General features: G+C 55.6%; 6 protein-coding genes across 6 annotated transcripts; 3 read left to right on the top strand and 3 right to left on the bottom strand.

Annotated features, from left to right (window-relative positions):
- Nucleotides 1-207: 207 nt before the first annotated feature.
- Nucleotides 208-785, bottom strand: MONBRDRAFT_21833 (uncharacterized protein; the record flags this gene model as incomplete). The annotated part of the gene is made up of 2 exons (XM_001741999.1): nucleotides 208-401; nucleotides 569-785. The coding sequence occupies 2 exons, from the start codon at nucleotides 783-785 to the stop codon at nucleotides 208-210; spliced, it is 411 nt and encodes a 136-aa protein (XP_001742051.1).
- A 1,006-nt stretch (nucleotides 786-1,791) lies between these two features.
- Nucleotides 1,792-5,260, top strand: MONBRDRAFT_21832 (uncharacterized protein; the record flags this gene model as incomplete). The annotated part of the gene is made up of 15 exons (XM_001742454.1): nucleotides 1,792-1,919; nucleotides 2,084-2,168; nucleotides 2,376-2,459; nucleotides 2,544-2,616; nucleotides 2,734-2,843; nucleotides 3,002-3,215; nucleotides 3,295-3,469; nucleotides 3,597-3,719; nucleotides 3,795-3,894; nucleotides 3,990-4,211; nucleotides 4,289-4,411; nucleotides 4,522-4,608; nucleotides 4,732-4,900; nucleotides 5,033-5,102; nucleotides 5,185-5,260. 15 exons carry the CDS (start codon nucleotides 1,792-1,794, stop codon nucleotides 5,258-5,260), a joined length of 1,839 nt encoding a protein of 612 aa, XP_001742506.1.
- Nucleotides 5,261-6,310: 1,050 nt separating this feature from the next.
- Nucleotides 6,311-8,946, bottom strand: MONBRDRAFT_4724 (uncharacterized protein; the record flags this gene model as incomplete). The annotated part of the gene is made up of 8 exons (XM_001741998.1): nucleotides 6,311-6,701; nucleotides 6,905-7,037; nucleotides 7,137-7,212; nucleotides 7,334-7,472; nucleotides 7,546-7,681; nucleotides 8,014-8,134; nucleotides 8,240-8,774; nucleotides 8,891-8,946. 8 exons carry the CDS (start codon nucleotides 8,944-8,946, stop codon nucleotides 6,311-6,313), a joined length of 1,587 nt encoding a protein of 528 aa, XP_001742050.1.
- Nucleotides 8,947-10,015: 1,069 nt separating this feature from the next.
- MONBRDRAFT_35394 (uncharacterized protein) lies at nucleotides 10,016-11,000 on the top strand (the record flags this gene model as incomplete). The annotated part of the gene is made up of 1 exon (XM_001742453.1): nucleotides 10,016-11,000. The coding sequence occupies one exon, from the start codon at nucleotides 10,016-10,018 to the stop codon at nucleotides 10,763-10,765; it is 750 nt and encodes a 249-aa protein (XP_001742505.1). The 3' UTR covers nucleotides 10,766-11,000.
- Nucleotides 11,001-14,463: 3,463 nt separating this feature from the next.
- MONBRDRAFT_13382 (uncharacterized protein) lies at nucleotides 14,464-15,172 on the top strand (the record flags this gene model as incomplete). Its single annotated transcript, XM_001742452.1, has 3 exons — nucleotides 14,464-14,579; nucleotides 14,664-14,736; nucleotides 14,834-15,172. 3 exons carry the CDS (start codon nucleotides 14,464-14,466, stop codon nucleotides 15,170-15,172), a joined length of 528 nt encoding a protein of 175 aa, XP_001742504.1.
- Nucleotides 15,173-15,371: 199 nt separating this feature from the next.
- Nucleotides 15,372-16,573, bottom strand: MONBRDRAFT_21829 (uncharacterized protein; the record flags this gene model as incomplete). Its single annotated transcript, XM_001741997.1, has 6 exons — nucleotides 15,372-15,470; nucleotides 15,575-15,649; nucleotides 15,731-15,801; nucleotides 15,911-16,014; nucleotides 16,139-16,283; nucleotides 16,390-16,573. The coding sequence occupies 6 exons, from the start codon at nucleotides 16,571-16,573 to the stop codon at nucleotides 15,372-15,374; spliced, it is 678 nt and encodes a 225-aa protein (XP_001742049.1).
- Nucleotides 16,574-16,726: the final 153 nt, after the last annotated feature.

Below are 16,726 nucleotides of genomic sequence, written 5' to 3'. Positions count from 1 at the left end.
AGAGAGACACACACACATGCACAGAGGGAGTTGAGTGGCCTACGATGACGACGTTTGCCCATCAAGCGTGTGTGTGTGTGGAGAGTGTGTGCTTGTTATTTGTAAGGGGCGGGGCATGGTTCGGTGGACAGGGTGCTTGTCATCACGCAACGGCGGCGGCGGCGGTGAGTGAAGCCGTGGGCAAGCAAGAAGCGCTCCATCCATGGGTCAACAACGCCTGAAAACGGGATCGGCCTTCCTGTCTGGCTGCGGCAGGCAAAAGGGGTTGCAGGGTTCAGAGGGGCGTGAGAACGGTTGTGCCGGAGTTGATGGGAACGAACCAAGAGCAAGTCCGTCGTAATCCAGAAGCGTGGACATGGACTCTGTCAGCAGCTTCAACGTATTAAAGTGTGTCTGTGGGTCTGAATGTGGGGAGATGTGTGTGTGTCAACGGACCACAAGGGACGCCGGGGTCCATGTCATGAAACCACACCTTCGCTCAGAAACTTCACCTCCAACGACGACGACGACGCCGACGCCGCCGCCGACGACAAGAACGGAGCGGGCAGCGACAGAGGGGGTGCCCTACCAGAGCCAGAGAGGAGTAGGGGGGCAATCAGAGAGAGAGAGAGAGAGAGAGAGAGAGAGAGAGAGAGAGAGAGAGAGAGAGAGAGAGAGAGAGAGAGAGAGAGAGAGAGAGAGAGAGAGAGAGAGGCGTGCGCTAGGCTGGGGTGATGCAAACACCTGGACTGAAGAGAAGTTGTGATGGGAATGACGCTTTCCCAGAGATTCGGTGCTACCTGCATATTGCTATAATGAGATGTAAAAGGTGAATGCAGAGATATGTTGATGGGATCGTGTGTGCTTGAGAGACGTGCATGATGACGCTGATGAGCGGGGGTTTGTCCAGACTCCTACCAAAACACACACAACTTCATGCGAATTCCATCACAGCCCACTTTATCTGACAACTAACCGAACACAGTGAGCATAATAAATACTTTCTGACATTTCATTGTGTGCTGCACGCAGCGGCGTCGCAGCTGCACAATTTCATCATCAAGGAGAACTATTCTCTGACCGATGTTGTCGAGCCCTGCTTTGTCTCTAATGTTGCGACATTTAGACTCCAACCTCTGACCAGCTTCAGTTCTACACTGTTTCAAACCCACACCGTCAGCTCAGCGCCTTCCATCTCTTAGCAGCACCAATACACCCTTTATCTCTGACCATTTCTCTTGGTCCTGCCATCCCTCTGGATGTAACCAAGCCAAACGAGCACGCGCCCATTTCCCGTCTCTTTGAGGTGCGAGGATTCGACCAGTGACCGGTCTCCCTGACTCCCGCGCACTTGGTCAACTCTGGTTTGTGCCAGTCACCGGGGCAGGCAGGATCTTACCCTTGGGTGCTCCACACTTGTTCCCTGTTCCTGCCTGACACAGACACAGACACACAGACAGACACACATACTCACCAGGGCGGCGCTTTCGCGCATGCCATGCTTGTGTCACGACAAATGTCGAGCAACGACAGCAGAGATCGATCCGTCCATTGAGAGCTCCCCGCTCTCAATGAAGTGGACGTTGTCGCGCCACGTCCCTGCTTGATCACAACAGAGCACGCGCTCTCATCTGACACACACACATACACATTCTCTCTCTCTCTCTCTCTCTCTCTCTCGCTTTCTCTCTCCCCAGCGCTGTGCTGCCATTTTCTTTTGGTTGTCTTCTGAGATCTGCACACACGCGCTCATTGCCTTGACTCGATTTTTTTTTTTTGGCAAAACGGTCATCGCAGGCATCGACAAGCAGCATGTTGCTCGACTTGCTCTTGGCGCTGCCCTTGTGGCAGCTCGTGGCACTTGTGACGGTTGTTGTCGTTGGTTCTGTGCGCTGGTTTCTGCACCAGCAACACCATGGCTGCATCCCCCGCGGCTACAGGTACGAGTGATTCTTCTCCACGTGCCACGTGCCAGCCTGCCCACCAAGACCCAGCCTGTGCATTGTCTGCGTCGCACCAGCCCCATGGTTGGCAACCATGCACGTCGAAAGCTAGCCAACCTCACTCCACGTGGATCATCCGCCCCTGCCTCCGTCCTTTTTAGCTCGGCCAAATTCATCCGACCAGAGCAGATGCCTGAGCACAAGGAGGGCCATCGCGATGAATACAAGGGCTCAAAGGTTCCCAAGGTAGCTTTATCCCTTACCACTTCTCCTGCCTCCTTCTGCTCTGCACCACCCTTTTATTGCGGTCGGCCGCCATCGCCAGTCCCACATCTGGAGCCAGCTATGGCCGCGCAGCTTGCTGCTGTTGCTTGCGTTGGCACCTGCCCAAGCTGATCTTGCCCTGTTTATGCCTGATCTTGGTGTTGTCTTATGACTTGCTTCCCGTCCAAGGACATTGATGTGATCCTCGTCGGCTCAGGCATTGGTAGCTTGAGCTGTGCTGCCATGCTTTCCCGTGCCGGCAAACGCTGCCTGGTACGTCTTGTGGTTGACCCTCGAGCGAAAAGGTATGCTCACCTGCCCGTTGTCTAACCTCTTTGTGCTTTTATTTTTAATCAGGTCTTGGAGCAACATCACATTGCCGGCGGCGCCACCCACGCCTTTACCAGCAAGGGCTTTGAATTTGATACAGGTACGCTGGACGCCGCGGGCCTCAGCACCTAGACGTCCTCATCACCTAGACGTAGGCATCAATTCCAACCACTCCTTCACTTGTTTCTCTTCGCACCACCGCAACCTACACTCAAAGGTATCCACTACATTGGCAACATCCACAAGCGCCAAAAGTACTTTGACCTCATGACGGAGACGCCGCTCGAGTGGGACCGCATGGGCCGCTTGCCATGGGATATCGAAGAGGTCGGGCTCCTTTTGCCCCGGTGCTTCGCGCTCCTGCCCCATAAACATGCCTACTCGATATCTCCCCCCTCTCCTGCACAAGTGCGCCTGATCGTAGCGCGCCCGCACGCAGCGACGCTCACCCGCTTCTCCCACCAAACTTTCTCTGCCTGTGCCAGGCTTACGATGAGCTCCGCATTGGGGACAAGTCGTACTTCCTTTCAGCCGGCATTGACAACTACGTCGAAGCGCTTGCCAAGCACTTTCCCGAAGAGCGCGACACCATTCGCCGTTGGGCCGAGTGCTGCATCGAGGCTTCCAACAAGTCCCTGTTCTTTGGCCTCAAGATTGCCCGTCCACGCTGGCTTGCCCGCCTTCTCAACCGACTCACCGGTCTGTCCAAGCCTGTGTATGGCGCAACCCATCCGCCCAACAATGTTCACGCTGTTGACCATCTTGACCTTGCCTGCAGGACAAACCTTCTTCAAAAACACCCAGCGCACAGCCATGGAGGTGGCCAAGGAGTTCACTTCCAACCCAGAGCTTTTGGCTGCCATGACCGCTCAATTTGGTGACTATGGGCGCTCCCCCACCGAGGAGTCATTTTTTCTGCACGCCTCTGTTGCCAACCATTACATGAACGGCGGGTGCGTGGTGATGAGCGTAGGCTCTACCGGGATATTCCATTTCATTTTGACCTTGGCATGCCACTGCCAATTCTGATTAAGCTACCGTGTTTTACTGATGTATGTTTTGACTTGTTCTCGCTGTCAGTTGGTACCCACGCGGCGGATCAACCGTCATTGCCAAGGGCATTGGTCGTGTCATTGAGCGCACGGGCGGCCGCGTGCTTGTTCGCGCCCCTGTGGAAGAAATTCTCATCGAAGATGGCAAGGCGTAAGTTGCCCGACTCTTTGATTCCTCCGAGCCGCACATCTGTTCTGCCTCATCTCCTGTTGACACGATGACTAGTGCTGGCGTGCGCTTGGAGAACGGTGATATCATCAAGGCAGGAACTGTTGTGGCCGGCTGCGGTGTCCTCAACACGTACACCAAGCTTCTGCCACCCGAGGTGTGTCAATCAATCTGCTCTTAGTTTCGAGCCGAATAGGCACCTGCTCGTCTGGTGGGCAGTTCTTACCCACTCTCTCTACCGTGACTTGGCAGCACGTGCCCAAGTCCATCACGGACAAGATCACAGAGCTGGGCGTCTCGTGCAGCATGGTGTACGTGTTTGTCGGCATGAAGGGCACGCCCGATGAGCTCAAGCTGCGCACCAGCAACATCTGGCACTGGCCCGAAAAGGACTATGATGAAATGCTTCAAAAATGGTTTGACGATCCTGAGACCGCCGAACCCCCAGTGTTTCTCGGCTTCCCCTCTGCCAAGGTTAGCACGCTGCCAAGTACCGTGCGTTTATTTTCCTTGTACCGCCTCTAACTGAGTGCTGTATCATGAGAGCGCAGGACTCCACCTGGAACGAGCGCTTTCCTAACCAGGCCAACGCTGTGCTTTTGACCATGTGCCCATACGAATGGTGGGAGTCTTGGGAGGGCACCATTCACAAGCGCCGCCCCGATGATTACAACGTATGTCTTGGATGTATCAATTCATCTCAGGACCATAATTCCATTCTTTGGCGATCCAGTCGCTGTTCACGGTCTCACCTGGTTGTGCTTGAATCGATCAACGCGCACAGGCAAAGAAGGAGATGATTCAAGACAAGGTGCTGGAGGTCTTGTTCAAGTATTATCCTCAGTGCCGTGACAACATCACCCTCTTGCGCGTGAGTTTGCCGGCTTGAGGTGTTGTTGTTTTTGTTTCTCATCCCAACCCTGCCTCGCGTCTTCAAACATGGCCTCTTACCACTTGCTTTTTGCTTCTTCTTTGGGTCTCGCCTGTCTTGCAGGTGAGCACTTCCTTGACCTTTAACCACTATCTACGATCCCAACGCGGCGAGGTCTATGGCCTGGAATCGTCTCCGATGCGCTTTCAGGAGGATGATTGGCTTCGTCCCGATACCCATATCCCTGGCCTCTACCTGACGGGCCAGGACGTCCTGACTCTCGGCGTGACCGGTGAGCAAGCCCAATGATTATCCGCATGAGACTGACATATCTTGATTGCGTGCCCGCTGGGGCAGGAACTCGTCTTGCTGACCCGTCTTCTTCTTCTTCTTCTTCTTCTTCTTGTTTTCCCTCGCCTCATAGGTGCATTGATGGCGGGCGTGCTGACGGCCCATTCCGTTCTGGGCTATGGGAGCATCGTGGACGTTGCCAGGTGTGTCTATCATGCGATGAATCGCTCTGCGTGTTATTGGGCCGGGAAAGCTCATGCACCATGCTTTGGGCTTGTTTTTCAGTGGTCGCAATTTGGTGGAGGACATCTGGCATCTGGACGCGTCGAAAAAGGATGCTCAGCTCAAGAAGATCGATTAGAGACGTCACTCATCTAGATGTATCCAAGCACATGCGCGAGCACCTGCATGATCTCGACTGGTCACCAGTTATCTGATTTCAACAGCACCGACCCCCGCAGAGCCAATAACCGTGGTTTATGTTTGATTCACGTGCCGTTGGCACTCAATCCATGCATCATCATAATTCAAATGCCTTCTGATCACGTCGTGCACATTCAAACTCAATCGCACGTGTTCGCTCCACCTTCCGCTCCGTTCAGTCCTTGCAAGTGCTGTTGAAGCGGCTTTTGGTGAGAGGGCGAGATGACCCACGCCATTGTAAAACAGAACCTCAGCGGATATGACAAGAGCTGGAAATGCAGTCAAGAAGCTGCGCGATCAGTGATTGGGGGCGTTGGTAAAGGGCGCCTGTCGGACCGGGAGGCTTCTGATTCATTGGACAGTGACTCACTGCACTCTGGGCAGCGCGAGGTCCACACACATGACACCCCTGTCATCAAGACACGATGCAGCACTTTTTGGGGCTATCTTTCGCGCCGCCCGCAGATGCAGGTGCAGGTGCAGGAGCAGGGACAGGAGCGTGCGAATCGCCTGTTGTTGCTGCCTCATTGGCTGGTACGTCGGACTTTGAGGCAGGGGCAGGAACGTTTGAAGCATCGACATCTGCAGCAGTGGCATCTGGCGCAGCAGTGGCATCTGGTGCAGCAGCTTGGTCTGGTGTGATGCCGCTCAAGGCTTCGCCCGTTTCCACAATGGACAGCAATCGAGTGTCCACATCAACACCCCCGGCCGGAGACTTGATTCCAAGTGTCTGCTCTAAGCGTTGCAGCACTTCTAAGAGTCGAGCATCATTTGCCGCTGCCATTTCTGAAGTCACGACTGCGCAAGCAAAAAAAAAAAAGGTTGAGAAGAAAGTGAAGAGAGAAAGATGATTTTTCTTGCTTTCACACAAAACAGTAAAAGACTTTGAACCGTTTCGAGCATTCGACTTGAGTAGGTGAGAATATAAATTAGCAGCAGGCGTGTGGGGGGCCCCTGTGATTTCTCTCCTCAAAGTGACGGTGGGGGTTTATGACGAGGGAAAGCTGGACGTGGGTGTATGGGTGATGGCGGAGAGGGAAGCTTTGAGTTGACTAATCTCAGCATCGAGAGAAGTCAAGGTGGCAGAGCGGACCGAAGCTGAGCTGCTGGCCAAGGATGAGTATGTCTGCGTAGTCCGCATGGCCTCGGCAGAAGTGTCATTGTCGAGCTCGTGCAGATGAAAGGTGCCTGGCGAGTCGAGGACTGTCTGCTCGTACTCTTGAGCAAAGCGCGGCTCATCGTGTGGCGAATGGGGCGCCGGCCTTTCGGGTGAGCTGCGCCGCGGGGAACGGTGCGTAAACAAGCGGCGTTGTTGTTCGAGCTGCTGCTCAAGGGCTCGTCGGCGAAAGCCATCCGTCTCCAATTGAAGCTTGAGTTGCCTGTGAGCAAAGATGGATATGAGACCAGATTTGAGATGAGTCGCACCACAAAGCAAAAGCGAAAAACACAAATGGACAAACGCCAAGAATGGCAAGCCAGAATCAAAAGCCAAAAAAACTAAAAAACTGAGGCTGAAGGGGGGGATTATTGAAGGAATCGTCTTGCTCGTTTGGTGAGCCCGATCAGCAAACTGGATACGTACGCGATGGTTCGATCGCGATCGCGAAGGTCGTCTTGCGCCGCGGCAATCGTGGATTGCAGGTGTTCCTGCTGCGCTTGGTTGTGCCGTAAATCTTCCATCATCTCTTCCATCTTGTCTCGGGCCTCAAGTAGCTCTACAGGTGCAGATGTGTGAGTAGGTGAGGAACCAGACAAAGCACACGGTCCACGCGCTCTGATCGGTCAGGCCACCTGGCAATCGGTGTGCGGCTGACCTGAACGGAGGTGCTTGGCTTCACCAACGCTGTGCTCGTAGCGTTCGAGGTAGGACTCAGCTTCTTGCAGAGAGTTCTGCATTCGATCCGACCACACGGCACGATCGACGGGTCAGGAGCGGGCCTGATCACTGGTCGCCACTATGGCAAAACCCGACAAGGGACAAGGCTCGAGGCTGGATCGAGTGAGGGCTTACCTCGAGAGCCTGGGTCGTCTCCGTTTGAAAGCGAAGTTGATCAGATTTGAGCAAATCGACACTTTCCTCCAGGGCTGTGGCCCGTGAGCGCCATTGCTCTGTCTGCTGATGAGCAGCTTGCACCGCTTGTTCAAGTTCACTAAAATACACATGCAGCGGGCAGGGGTGTGAGGCCTTTAGTTTTGCCAGCGCGTTGAAGGTCAACTACGCACCGAATGCGCTCGCGGGCCGTGCCATAGTCTTGACGGATGGAAGCTTGCGCGTCTTGCAATTCCCGATGTTGCTTCAGCAGCACAGTGGCGGCCGCGGCTTGCGAGCGTAGGCGGCGATTCTCACTCAAAGTGGCTTCTGCATAATCCAGTCGGATGAATCAGTGGTTATGCTTCGCCCGGGGGCTGCTAGCCCTTTGGCATGCAACAAGGAGCGCGGTGACAAGGAACGCGGTGGGAAACCAACCAATTTGCACAGCGACACCTGTAGCAGGGGCGGCTCCAACATCCGAGGCATCGAGGAGACGCTCCAAGCGTGCAACGGCTCGCAGCAGGTCGCTTAAAACCTGGCGGCGCATCGAGTCGGGTCACAGGCATGGGCGATTGCTTATGGTCAGGCCGGTTGAGATCCGACTGCAAGGTTATCAGGCGAGCAGAAATACAGCACTGGCCCAACGTTTCTCACCTCACCAACGCCCGGGCCTTCGTAGAGGACGTGAGGGTTGCGGGTATCACTCAAAGAGTGATTGGATGCGCTGGTGGTAGCATGTGGGCGATCAATGCTTTCCTCTCGCAAGGTTTCTTGAAGGCTCTACCGTTGGAATGTGCGACCAAATGAGCCACACACACACACACACTGGGCAGGGCAGGACATGGGGGTTCAACTGAGGATTGGGGTTCCGTCTCATGGCCATACGTGCAAGAGCGTGCGCATGGCCGCGGCCTCGGCAAGGACGGTCGTGCCCAGGGTGCGAAGTTTGTTTTCACTTTGGGTCAAGCGCTGGTGTTCTGCTGCAGCGGCAGGTTCATCGCGCCGGCGCACTCGGTGGAGGTAGGTGCGTGTCTCTTCCAAGACGGCGATGGCTTCCTCGAGCTGTTGGCGAAGGGAGCGATTTTCATCGCGCAGGCTCGCTGCTGGGTCATGCGCAAGTGTGCCTCGCGAGGGTGAATCCCCACTCGTGTGTGATAGCGAGCGTGGTGCAGCGAGTGGCCGCGCAGTCCTCGGTTCGCTCCCATTGTTGCGGACCACCAGGAGGCGATCGAGCATGGCGTTGACGGTGTCCATGCGCTGCTCCAGCTCACCCAAGGCATGCGGGCGCTGGTATGTGGTAGATGGTGCGGTGGACATGTCGGTTGTTGACCCGGTTTGTCCACCCGTCACCACCTTGGAGTGCTCAGCGGCGTGGTCCAGCTCGTCCAAGAGTCGGCGACGCCGCGAGCTGACGGCACGTCTACAGCCAAACAGAAAGACCGCATTTGATCAGGAGCCGATCCAGGCCACCACACATACAGAACAAGCAGATCTAGTTTTACGCCCGTGCCCTTCCCACTGATCCCGACAACGTACCGATCTACCGCAGCCTCTGTCTCAAGTGCTTGGCGCACTGACGGGGGTGGCGGCATGATGTGAGAGAGAGCAAAAAGATCCGAAAAAAAAAAAAAAAAGAAAAAAAAAAAAAAATAACGGTGAGCGGGGCTCTTTTTTCTGACAATTTAAGCTTGCGAGCAAATACAACAACAAAAAAATTGGAAAATGTCAGATAAACCAGTTGACCATTTTTTTTTTTTTACATCAACGCATCGATCGTGTGTGTGTGTCTGTGTGTGTGTGCGTGTGCTGCTAGCAGCAGCAGCAGCAGCAGCGCGGTGGTGTGTGTACCGGTGCGTTGGTATTCTTGATCTGTGCGTGTGTGTGTGTGTGTGTGTGTGTGTGTGTGGGAGGGGGTGGCGCGGTGATGGTCGGGGTATGCCGATGCTGGTTGATGGCTTGTCTTCTGGCTGGACTCTCATTGGCTGGCGAATGGGACCGTTTTGGTTTGTAGAATTCTTTTTTTGCCAAGTCAACCAAGTGAACGCCGCCTTTGAGCACGCCGGTGCGCCCCCCACCTTATTGCCGGTTGTCACGCTGGTTCTGGAGGGCCACGCCGGGCGACTTTAAAGTGCGGCGTAGAGCTGGAAACGAAGACATAGACATTGTGCCTCCAGGTGGCGCCAGCAACGTGCTTCTTGTGTCCTGTGCTGGATTCACCTCTTGTGATTGCAATTTCTCGGTGCCATCTTCATCGGTGCTGGCGGTTCCTCCCGTCCCCGTTGTCAGCCCTGTGGCTCGATCACAGAACTTCGTTTGTGCCTTTGCCCCATCCGAGTTATCCGATTGAGCAGTGCCTCGAGTCTGTGCTGCACACCCTGCGCAAACTTGGGAGCATCTCCAATCAAGTCATTCTCCATGAATCCTCTCACCGGCAAGAAGATGGACCTCAAACGCTTTCTCCGCCACCTCAAGGATTGGGTTCTTACAGTTTGCATCAATGGTCCCCTATGCCTCTTCGCATGGTCAGTGCGCCATCCATAGCCTGCCTCTTTTCTCAAATCTTTCCTCCTCTCTCCTTCAAAGAGAGCCTGCCTCCATCCAATCTTTGTCACTATCATACTCATATTTGACCCTTTCCATGGCCCGTCCAAGCGCGCGCTCATGCTTCTTGTCCTGTTCCTCTTGAATGGCGCTTGGTGGCTTTTACTCAATTACAGGCGAGGTGCATGGCAGCTGTTGGAACTCAAGCTGATGCCAGACGACCCTGTGCGCTCAGCCTGGGTCTCCATCGGCATCGGTGTGGTCATCTTCACCTTGTTCTTCGTGGACCAGGTCGTGCGACGTGAACACGGGCGCGCCTCCCTTGTGCTTCTCAACGGTCTTACGTACTCTGCCAACAGCGTGCCGGCCACGTCGCACATTCCCGTCCGGTCGCCTCGACCTCCTACCCTGCATGAAAGCATTTTCCACACTTTCTTGCTCGTCCTCGTCGGCTTTGCCACAATCTGCTATTGGCGAGGCCTATGGGATTTACAAGACTTGTACATTATGCCTGATCGGCCCGTTCAATCCAATGTCTTGTCCTTGATGGTGGGCCTGGTGGGCCTGTTCTTCATGCGCTCCCTGCGGTCCACCCATGGACAGCCATTCTTGAACAGCGTGGACGTTGGTTATTTTAACATTTTCAACCCCAGTGAACCGGCCCGCCCCTTGCAATGGGAAACCATCGACAGCTTCAGTATGGCCCGCGATCGTCAGAAGCGAGAACACGCACAGATGGCGCTGGCCGCTAGTGAGGCCAGTCAGCGCCTCCCAGGCATTGCACCTCTTGAAATGCCTGCCTTTGGCCTCGCTCGTATCAAGATGGAGCCCGATCTTGGCGAGGACATTTTTGAATCCCAGATCTCGTGATCGACCTCACCTTGGCCATAGTAGAGTGCGTCGCGCACCTTGCCCTTTGGCTATCCAGCCAACGGAGGCCTCTATTCAGCCCGCGGGCTGCGCCTGATACTAGCTGAATGGAAACGCCCGATGCACGCACCACGGCTCTTCAAGAACGACAGGCTTCTTTGCGTGTTTGTGTGAACAAGTAGACTCAGACAACCAAGTTGTGTTTTGTGCCATTTATTTCATCCCGTTTGCCTCATCAAAAAAAATCCATTGTACCTCCTTCTGCCAGCGTTCAAGCTCTTCTTTGTCATCACATGCAGACAGGCAGGCAGGCAGGCAGGCAAGCGCGCAGCGCCGCCCAACCGGATACCTTTGGGCAACCTGCATCCTCCAAGAAGCTCGGCCAAGCGTCAAGAATGAGGTTTTTCCTTTCAAACCGAAGCCGTGAAACCGCCACACCCTCGTCGGCTCTCACGATCGATCGAGCAGGGCGCGGAAGCCGTGGCCCTACTCAAGCGTTGGCGGGTGTGTGCCAGTCCGACCGAGGCGGCGCTGCGACATGTAAGTACCGCTCACTAGCACCCAGTTTCGATGCAAGGTGGGCTGATCCCCAACCGGGCGTTCCACTCGTGGCGGGAGGGCGTCCATCAGCGTGGCGAATGGCGGAGCTTGGAGTGAGCGCAGCGAGCGCAGCAGAACGAGGCCCACCACACCCACGGCGACAGAGATACCCGCCGAAGCCGCTGGATCCGCGGGATAAAGGTAGACGTTTTGGAGGTACCAAACGCCGCGCCAAAAGCAAACGGTCCCCACGGCCGCGATCAACAATGCCAAATCAAAGAGCAAGCGCCCGGCCCAAGTATCATCGCGCTGAGCGCTACCGCACCATAACCACCAGAGCCTAGGTACCACAGAGCCGTCGTGCGGTGGCGGCGGAGATGTCACCCGAGCAGCGTGGCGGCGCAGATGGTGGCGACATAGGCCGCCAGTTGGGCTGGCCAAGACGAAGCAGAGCATGAAGATGACCACCCCCAGCGCCAGCGAGATCCAGGCTGACACCTCTACATCCTCTGGCACAAGGTAGAGATCCAGCAACTGCCATGCTCCGCGCCTGGGCAATGATGATATCCAAGAGCGCCAAAGGCAAATGTGAGCAAGGGGTCCTCACTCGAAGGTTGCGGTGCTTGTGGCGCAATGTGGTCTAAACGAGGCTTGTGCGATGGGCGTACCAGAAGAACAGCACCAAGGTGGCGTTGAATACCAGCGTCACGAGGGCATCCACGAGCCAGCGCGCAAACCAAGGCCGCGGTACATCTTGATCGGAAGCACTTGCTTCGCCGAGAACCCCCGGTTGATCTTCTTGACAAGGTGCGATCAGCGTTGGCAAGGTCTCACTGGTGACGGTACTCCCGGCGGCGGCCTCCACCCCACCCGCTGAATCTGGCGCCACCATTCGAGCCGATTCCGTAACCAAGCCCACACTCATAACATCACTTCACCCCCATCCATCCTCTCGAAGAACCCCCACCCCCTTTCTGTCCACCTCTTATCCCCACAAACTGCCCTGATGCCTGCCCGATGCCTGCCAGATGCCTGCCAGATGCCTGCCAGATGCCTGCCCGATGCCTGCCCGATGCCTGCCAGATGCCTGCCCGATGCCTGCCCGATGCCTGCCAGATGCCTGCCAGATGCCTGCCAGATGCCTGCCAGATGCCTGCCAGATGCCTGCCAGATGCCTGCCAGATGCCTGCCAGATGCCTGCCAGATGCCTGCCAGATGCCTGCCAGATGCCTGCCAGATGCCTGCCAGATGCCTGCCAGATGCCTGCCAGATGCCTGCCAGATGCCTGCCAGATGCCTGCCAGATGCCTGCCAGATGCCTGCCAGATGCCTGCCAGATGCCTGCCCGATGCCTGCCCGATGCCTGCCAGATGCCTGCCAGATGCCTGCCCTGATGCCTGCCCGATGCCTGCCCGATGCCTGCCACCACCCCGGCACGGTATCGCCCCCTACGTTCGGTCGAATAAAACGTCTGACATTCATATTTTTTCTGACAACGGGCTACTTCCCCTCTCTTGAAGGCAATGGATGTTCTGTACTTTTTCTCTGATTTACCATTGGTTTTAACGTTAGCTTGATATCTGGATACACCTGGTTCTCTGGGTCACTTGAGGCTGGCTGCTTCTCCCGGCAAGCCGTCAGTTGGTCCGTCAGTTGGTCCGTCAGTTGGTCCGTCAGTTGGTCCGTCAGTTGGTCCGTCAGTTGGTCCGTCAGTTGGTCCGTCAGTTGGTCCAGCTTTTAGCTCTTGGTCTAGCTCTTGGTCCATCACTTGGTCTAGCTCTTGGTCCATCGGTTGGTCCATCACTCGGTCTAGCTCTTGGTTCAGAGAGGGGCCTGCTGGGCAAACTGGTTTTGGGTGAGGTCGGTGGGATGGCGGCGTCTAATTTGGCGCCAGGTGTGGTGATGGTGGCGATTGAGGATGTTCAGGAGGCCAGTCACCAGCCGTTGAGCGAGAACCAACAAGACACAGCTGTCGCCGAAGGCACCGCGGCGGAGATATCGGCGCGGAAAGCATTGGCGGACCATCACGCTCACAGTGACCACAGTGACGACCCTGGATCCACCAACGAGTTGGAGCTCGTGGAATCGGCAAAGCTGCAATCCGGACCAGGCTCGACACACGACGCCGGCAGAGCAGAGGCACTCTCCGCTGATACCGAGTCAGATGCCAGTCCACCATCGGCCGACGCACCGCCGCTGACCGCAACCAAACGCCGGTGGCTTAACCTCAAGAAATTGCTGCCTCGCCGCAACTCGCGTGACCCGCCTCATGCAACCACAGATTCCAGCGCAGTGCCCCTCCCAGCGCCCGACTCACCCCCTTTGGAATCAAACAACCCCTTGGCTGGCCCCCCTGAAGCGCTCGAGTCAGATACGGCTCCAGATACGGATGCCGCCGAGGTAGACACTCTCGATCCACTACACATGCCTCAAAAGCGCCGAACCTCTCGTGCGCCACGCGCTACTAATCGCATCCAGCGTCACAGCTCGGATGTCGCCTACTTGGCCCAGCAACGCTTGTGGCGGGATGCTGAATCTTTTCTGCGCAGCATCACCCTCACCCGTGATCATGACGCGCATACGCGACACGTCGTCGAAGCCTCCCCAACCACGGCCCCAAACAACACGCACGGAACCTCTCACCACTATGGGCACACAAACAAACCCTCCCGCGCTGAGATTGTGCATGTCGCAGACTTGCAGCATCTTCCTCCGGGCTCGCTACGCGGCTCGCGGTTACATCTCTCCTCGACCAAGGGCTGGCCCATTGTCACTTCCTCCATTCTCAGTCCCGTTGGCTTTCGCACTCGGCGACGCTTCATTCTTGAGGCCGGCACCGATATCAACAACCCCCGTGATACCGCCGCTACCCACGCGCTTCGACCAACCGCCAAGGGTAAGGCCTTGCTCATGCTGAGCGGTTTATCCGTTTGTGATTGGATCAAAAGCACCCTAACGACGGGCCTCACGCGCAGATGGCACCGACAAGGGCACACTTGCTTATCGCGACGAGCTGAATGAGGTCGATGACATCCCAATGGCAGACTTGCTCGACGATCCTGGTATGCACGAGCGTGAGCAGCATGATCACCGCATACCCTACACTCCTCTCACCCTTGACTATGCACACATCGACGGCGAACGCGGGACACGTCAGAAATGCACCACGGCCGGCATCAGCAAGTCTTTCACCTTCTTTCCTATTCAGTGTCCATCACCTGCCATGTCGAGCCCGAGGATCTTCGCAAGGAGCTGAATACACAATTCAAGGAGAAGTATGGTCCTTCTTCTCAATGTGAACACTTCTCTTCTTAGTTGTTCTGATTCTCATGAATTGTGTTCTACTTTTGTGACCCTAGGTTTCCAAGCATCGAGCTTCCTCTCAGCAAAATTCAGCGTACCAAACAAGACCTCATTGAGCTCGGGAGTCAGGTTCGTGATGTAAAAGTTTTGGGGTGGCTTTCTCCTGTGGTCGCGCTACCAGTCTCAATCTTTTGCCTCTTGCCATCTGTGACGACTACCTTTCCAGTGCGCGTTAAACGTCGCGACAATAGCCATGACACACCTCCACTTTGATCGATTGGTGTTGCAAGAGCTAGTGGACAAAGAAAATCGCAAGCCAATTGCTGCGGCGTGTTTGGTTCTCTCTTTTAAGTTTGACGCCAGTTATAAACCGTCCTCAACCAAGGAGTACTTGAAAGAGCTCTTCAAGGCCATTGACAACAAATGGGCCCTTGATGAGGAAGACATTTTGCCTTACGAGATGCCCGTGTACGCGGCGCTGAAGTTTCAGCTACACGTGCCACAAGAACAACTTCTAACCTATATTTCGCGTGTAGAGGCGCGCATGCCCGCCCGACCCGCCTGAGGTGGACCTTTGCACTTGTTGCCCTCCTGCCTGCCTGCTTTTGTTCAAGTCCTGGGTCTGAGAAACACTTTTACTTGATGGTGGTGCCGGCCAGAAGCGGGGCCTTAAAAAAAACTGCACTCACGACAATTGAAAAAGGGCAGTGCATCTTTGCTTAATTTATCCATTCCAGGTGTGACAACTGATCTAGCGGCTTCATTTAATCGACTCGCAGGCCTCCGCCCCTTGCCATAGCTGTGACTACACTGTCGCGGACTGTTTGCATCAAAGCCAGCGCGGCTTCATCCTGAGCTGCCATCTGGAGCATTGAAGGCATGAGCCAACACAGCAGGATACCCACGCACAGTGCCACGGAACGATTGGACAGTGTCATGGACAAAGCTGCACTCGACCAAAGCTTACCCGCACAGCATGGGCGCTGTCTTGCGGAGAGAGGGCAATAGAGGCTGCAGCAGGCATGATACTCAAAAGAGGGATCTGGGTGACGGCCAAGGTACACGTGAATCATCCCGCTGAAGACCAATGCCCTGAGCCAAGGCGATTACAGCGGCTGCTTACCTCGGGACGCTCAATCAACGCATGGCAAATGGTCGAGCTAACGTGCTGCCATCCGCGCCGCAAAATTGTGCCTACCCGGCCAGTCAAGGGACAGCATGGGTCAATCATCAGCTGTGGCTGGGCATGGCGATTTGAAACATCAAGCATTCTCTGCAACCGATAGGACTTGAACGTGCATACCAAAAGCCTTTCGTGAGGGTGGTGCTTGTAGACAATCTGGTACAACCAGGAGCAGGCGATTTTCAGACACTTGCTCCACCACCCGTGCAGCACGGTCCAAAAGCCTGTGCGCACCATCGGCCAAGGTTTATCCATGGCCCCGACATAGCACAAGAAGGGGTAAGGTTGTGGTAGGCAGATGCATCAGAAGGTGGTCGTTAGTGTTGAGTCAAACCCCATGAAGCTTACGTCGGCGCCACAATATCAGCACAGCGGGCGTGCAGGCGTCGAAGCCAGGCTCGCAATTGCGCCGGGTCATGTCGCTGGCGAATGTCCTGGTCACGTAATGCCCCTTTAACGACATCGTGCACCGAGTCGAAAAAGTGTGGCAATTCTACCTCGGAGAAGCGCGGCACGGCATTTCAGGTGAACCCTGATTTGCTTTGGATGCCCGTGGCAGGTTCCAATGAGTTTAACGATGTACCGACAGCGTGCCGTACCGGCTACCATCTGCTCCAGGACGGTGTCTTGAAGTTCGGTGAGTCGGTTGAGATCAACCGAAGCCGTCGAATGATCTTCGACGGGGGCTTCCACAATCCCCAGCATCAAGCCCGTCTGCACATGGACCAGTAGACTGAAGAGAGCCGCAGTGGCTTCAAGAGCCAGCAGGCGTGCAAATGTCATGATAAAAAGTTGGTGTGCCAGGGCTGGCCGTGCCTCGGCTGCTGCCGCTTGCAAACTGCACGCAGCACGTCATGCATGCAGCTTGTATAAGCAAAGAGCCTATCGCTTCTCAGGGCTGTTGAATCGCACGGGAGCAGGGGCGGGGGCGGTACA

The sequence above is a fragment of the Monosiga brevicollis genome, genomic scaffold (assembly GCF_000002865.3).
Source record: "Monosiga brevicollis MX1 MONBRscaffold_2 genomic scaffold, whole genome shotgun sequence".
Taxonomy (NCBI): domain Eukaryota; class Choanoflagellata; order Craspedida; family Salpingoecidae; genus Monosiga; species Monosiga brevicollis.
The sequence above is the reverse complement of the archived record's forward strand: the minus strand, read 5'-3'. Positions and strand labels throughout refer to the sequence as shown.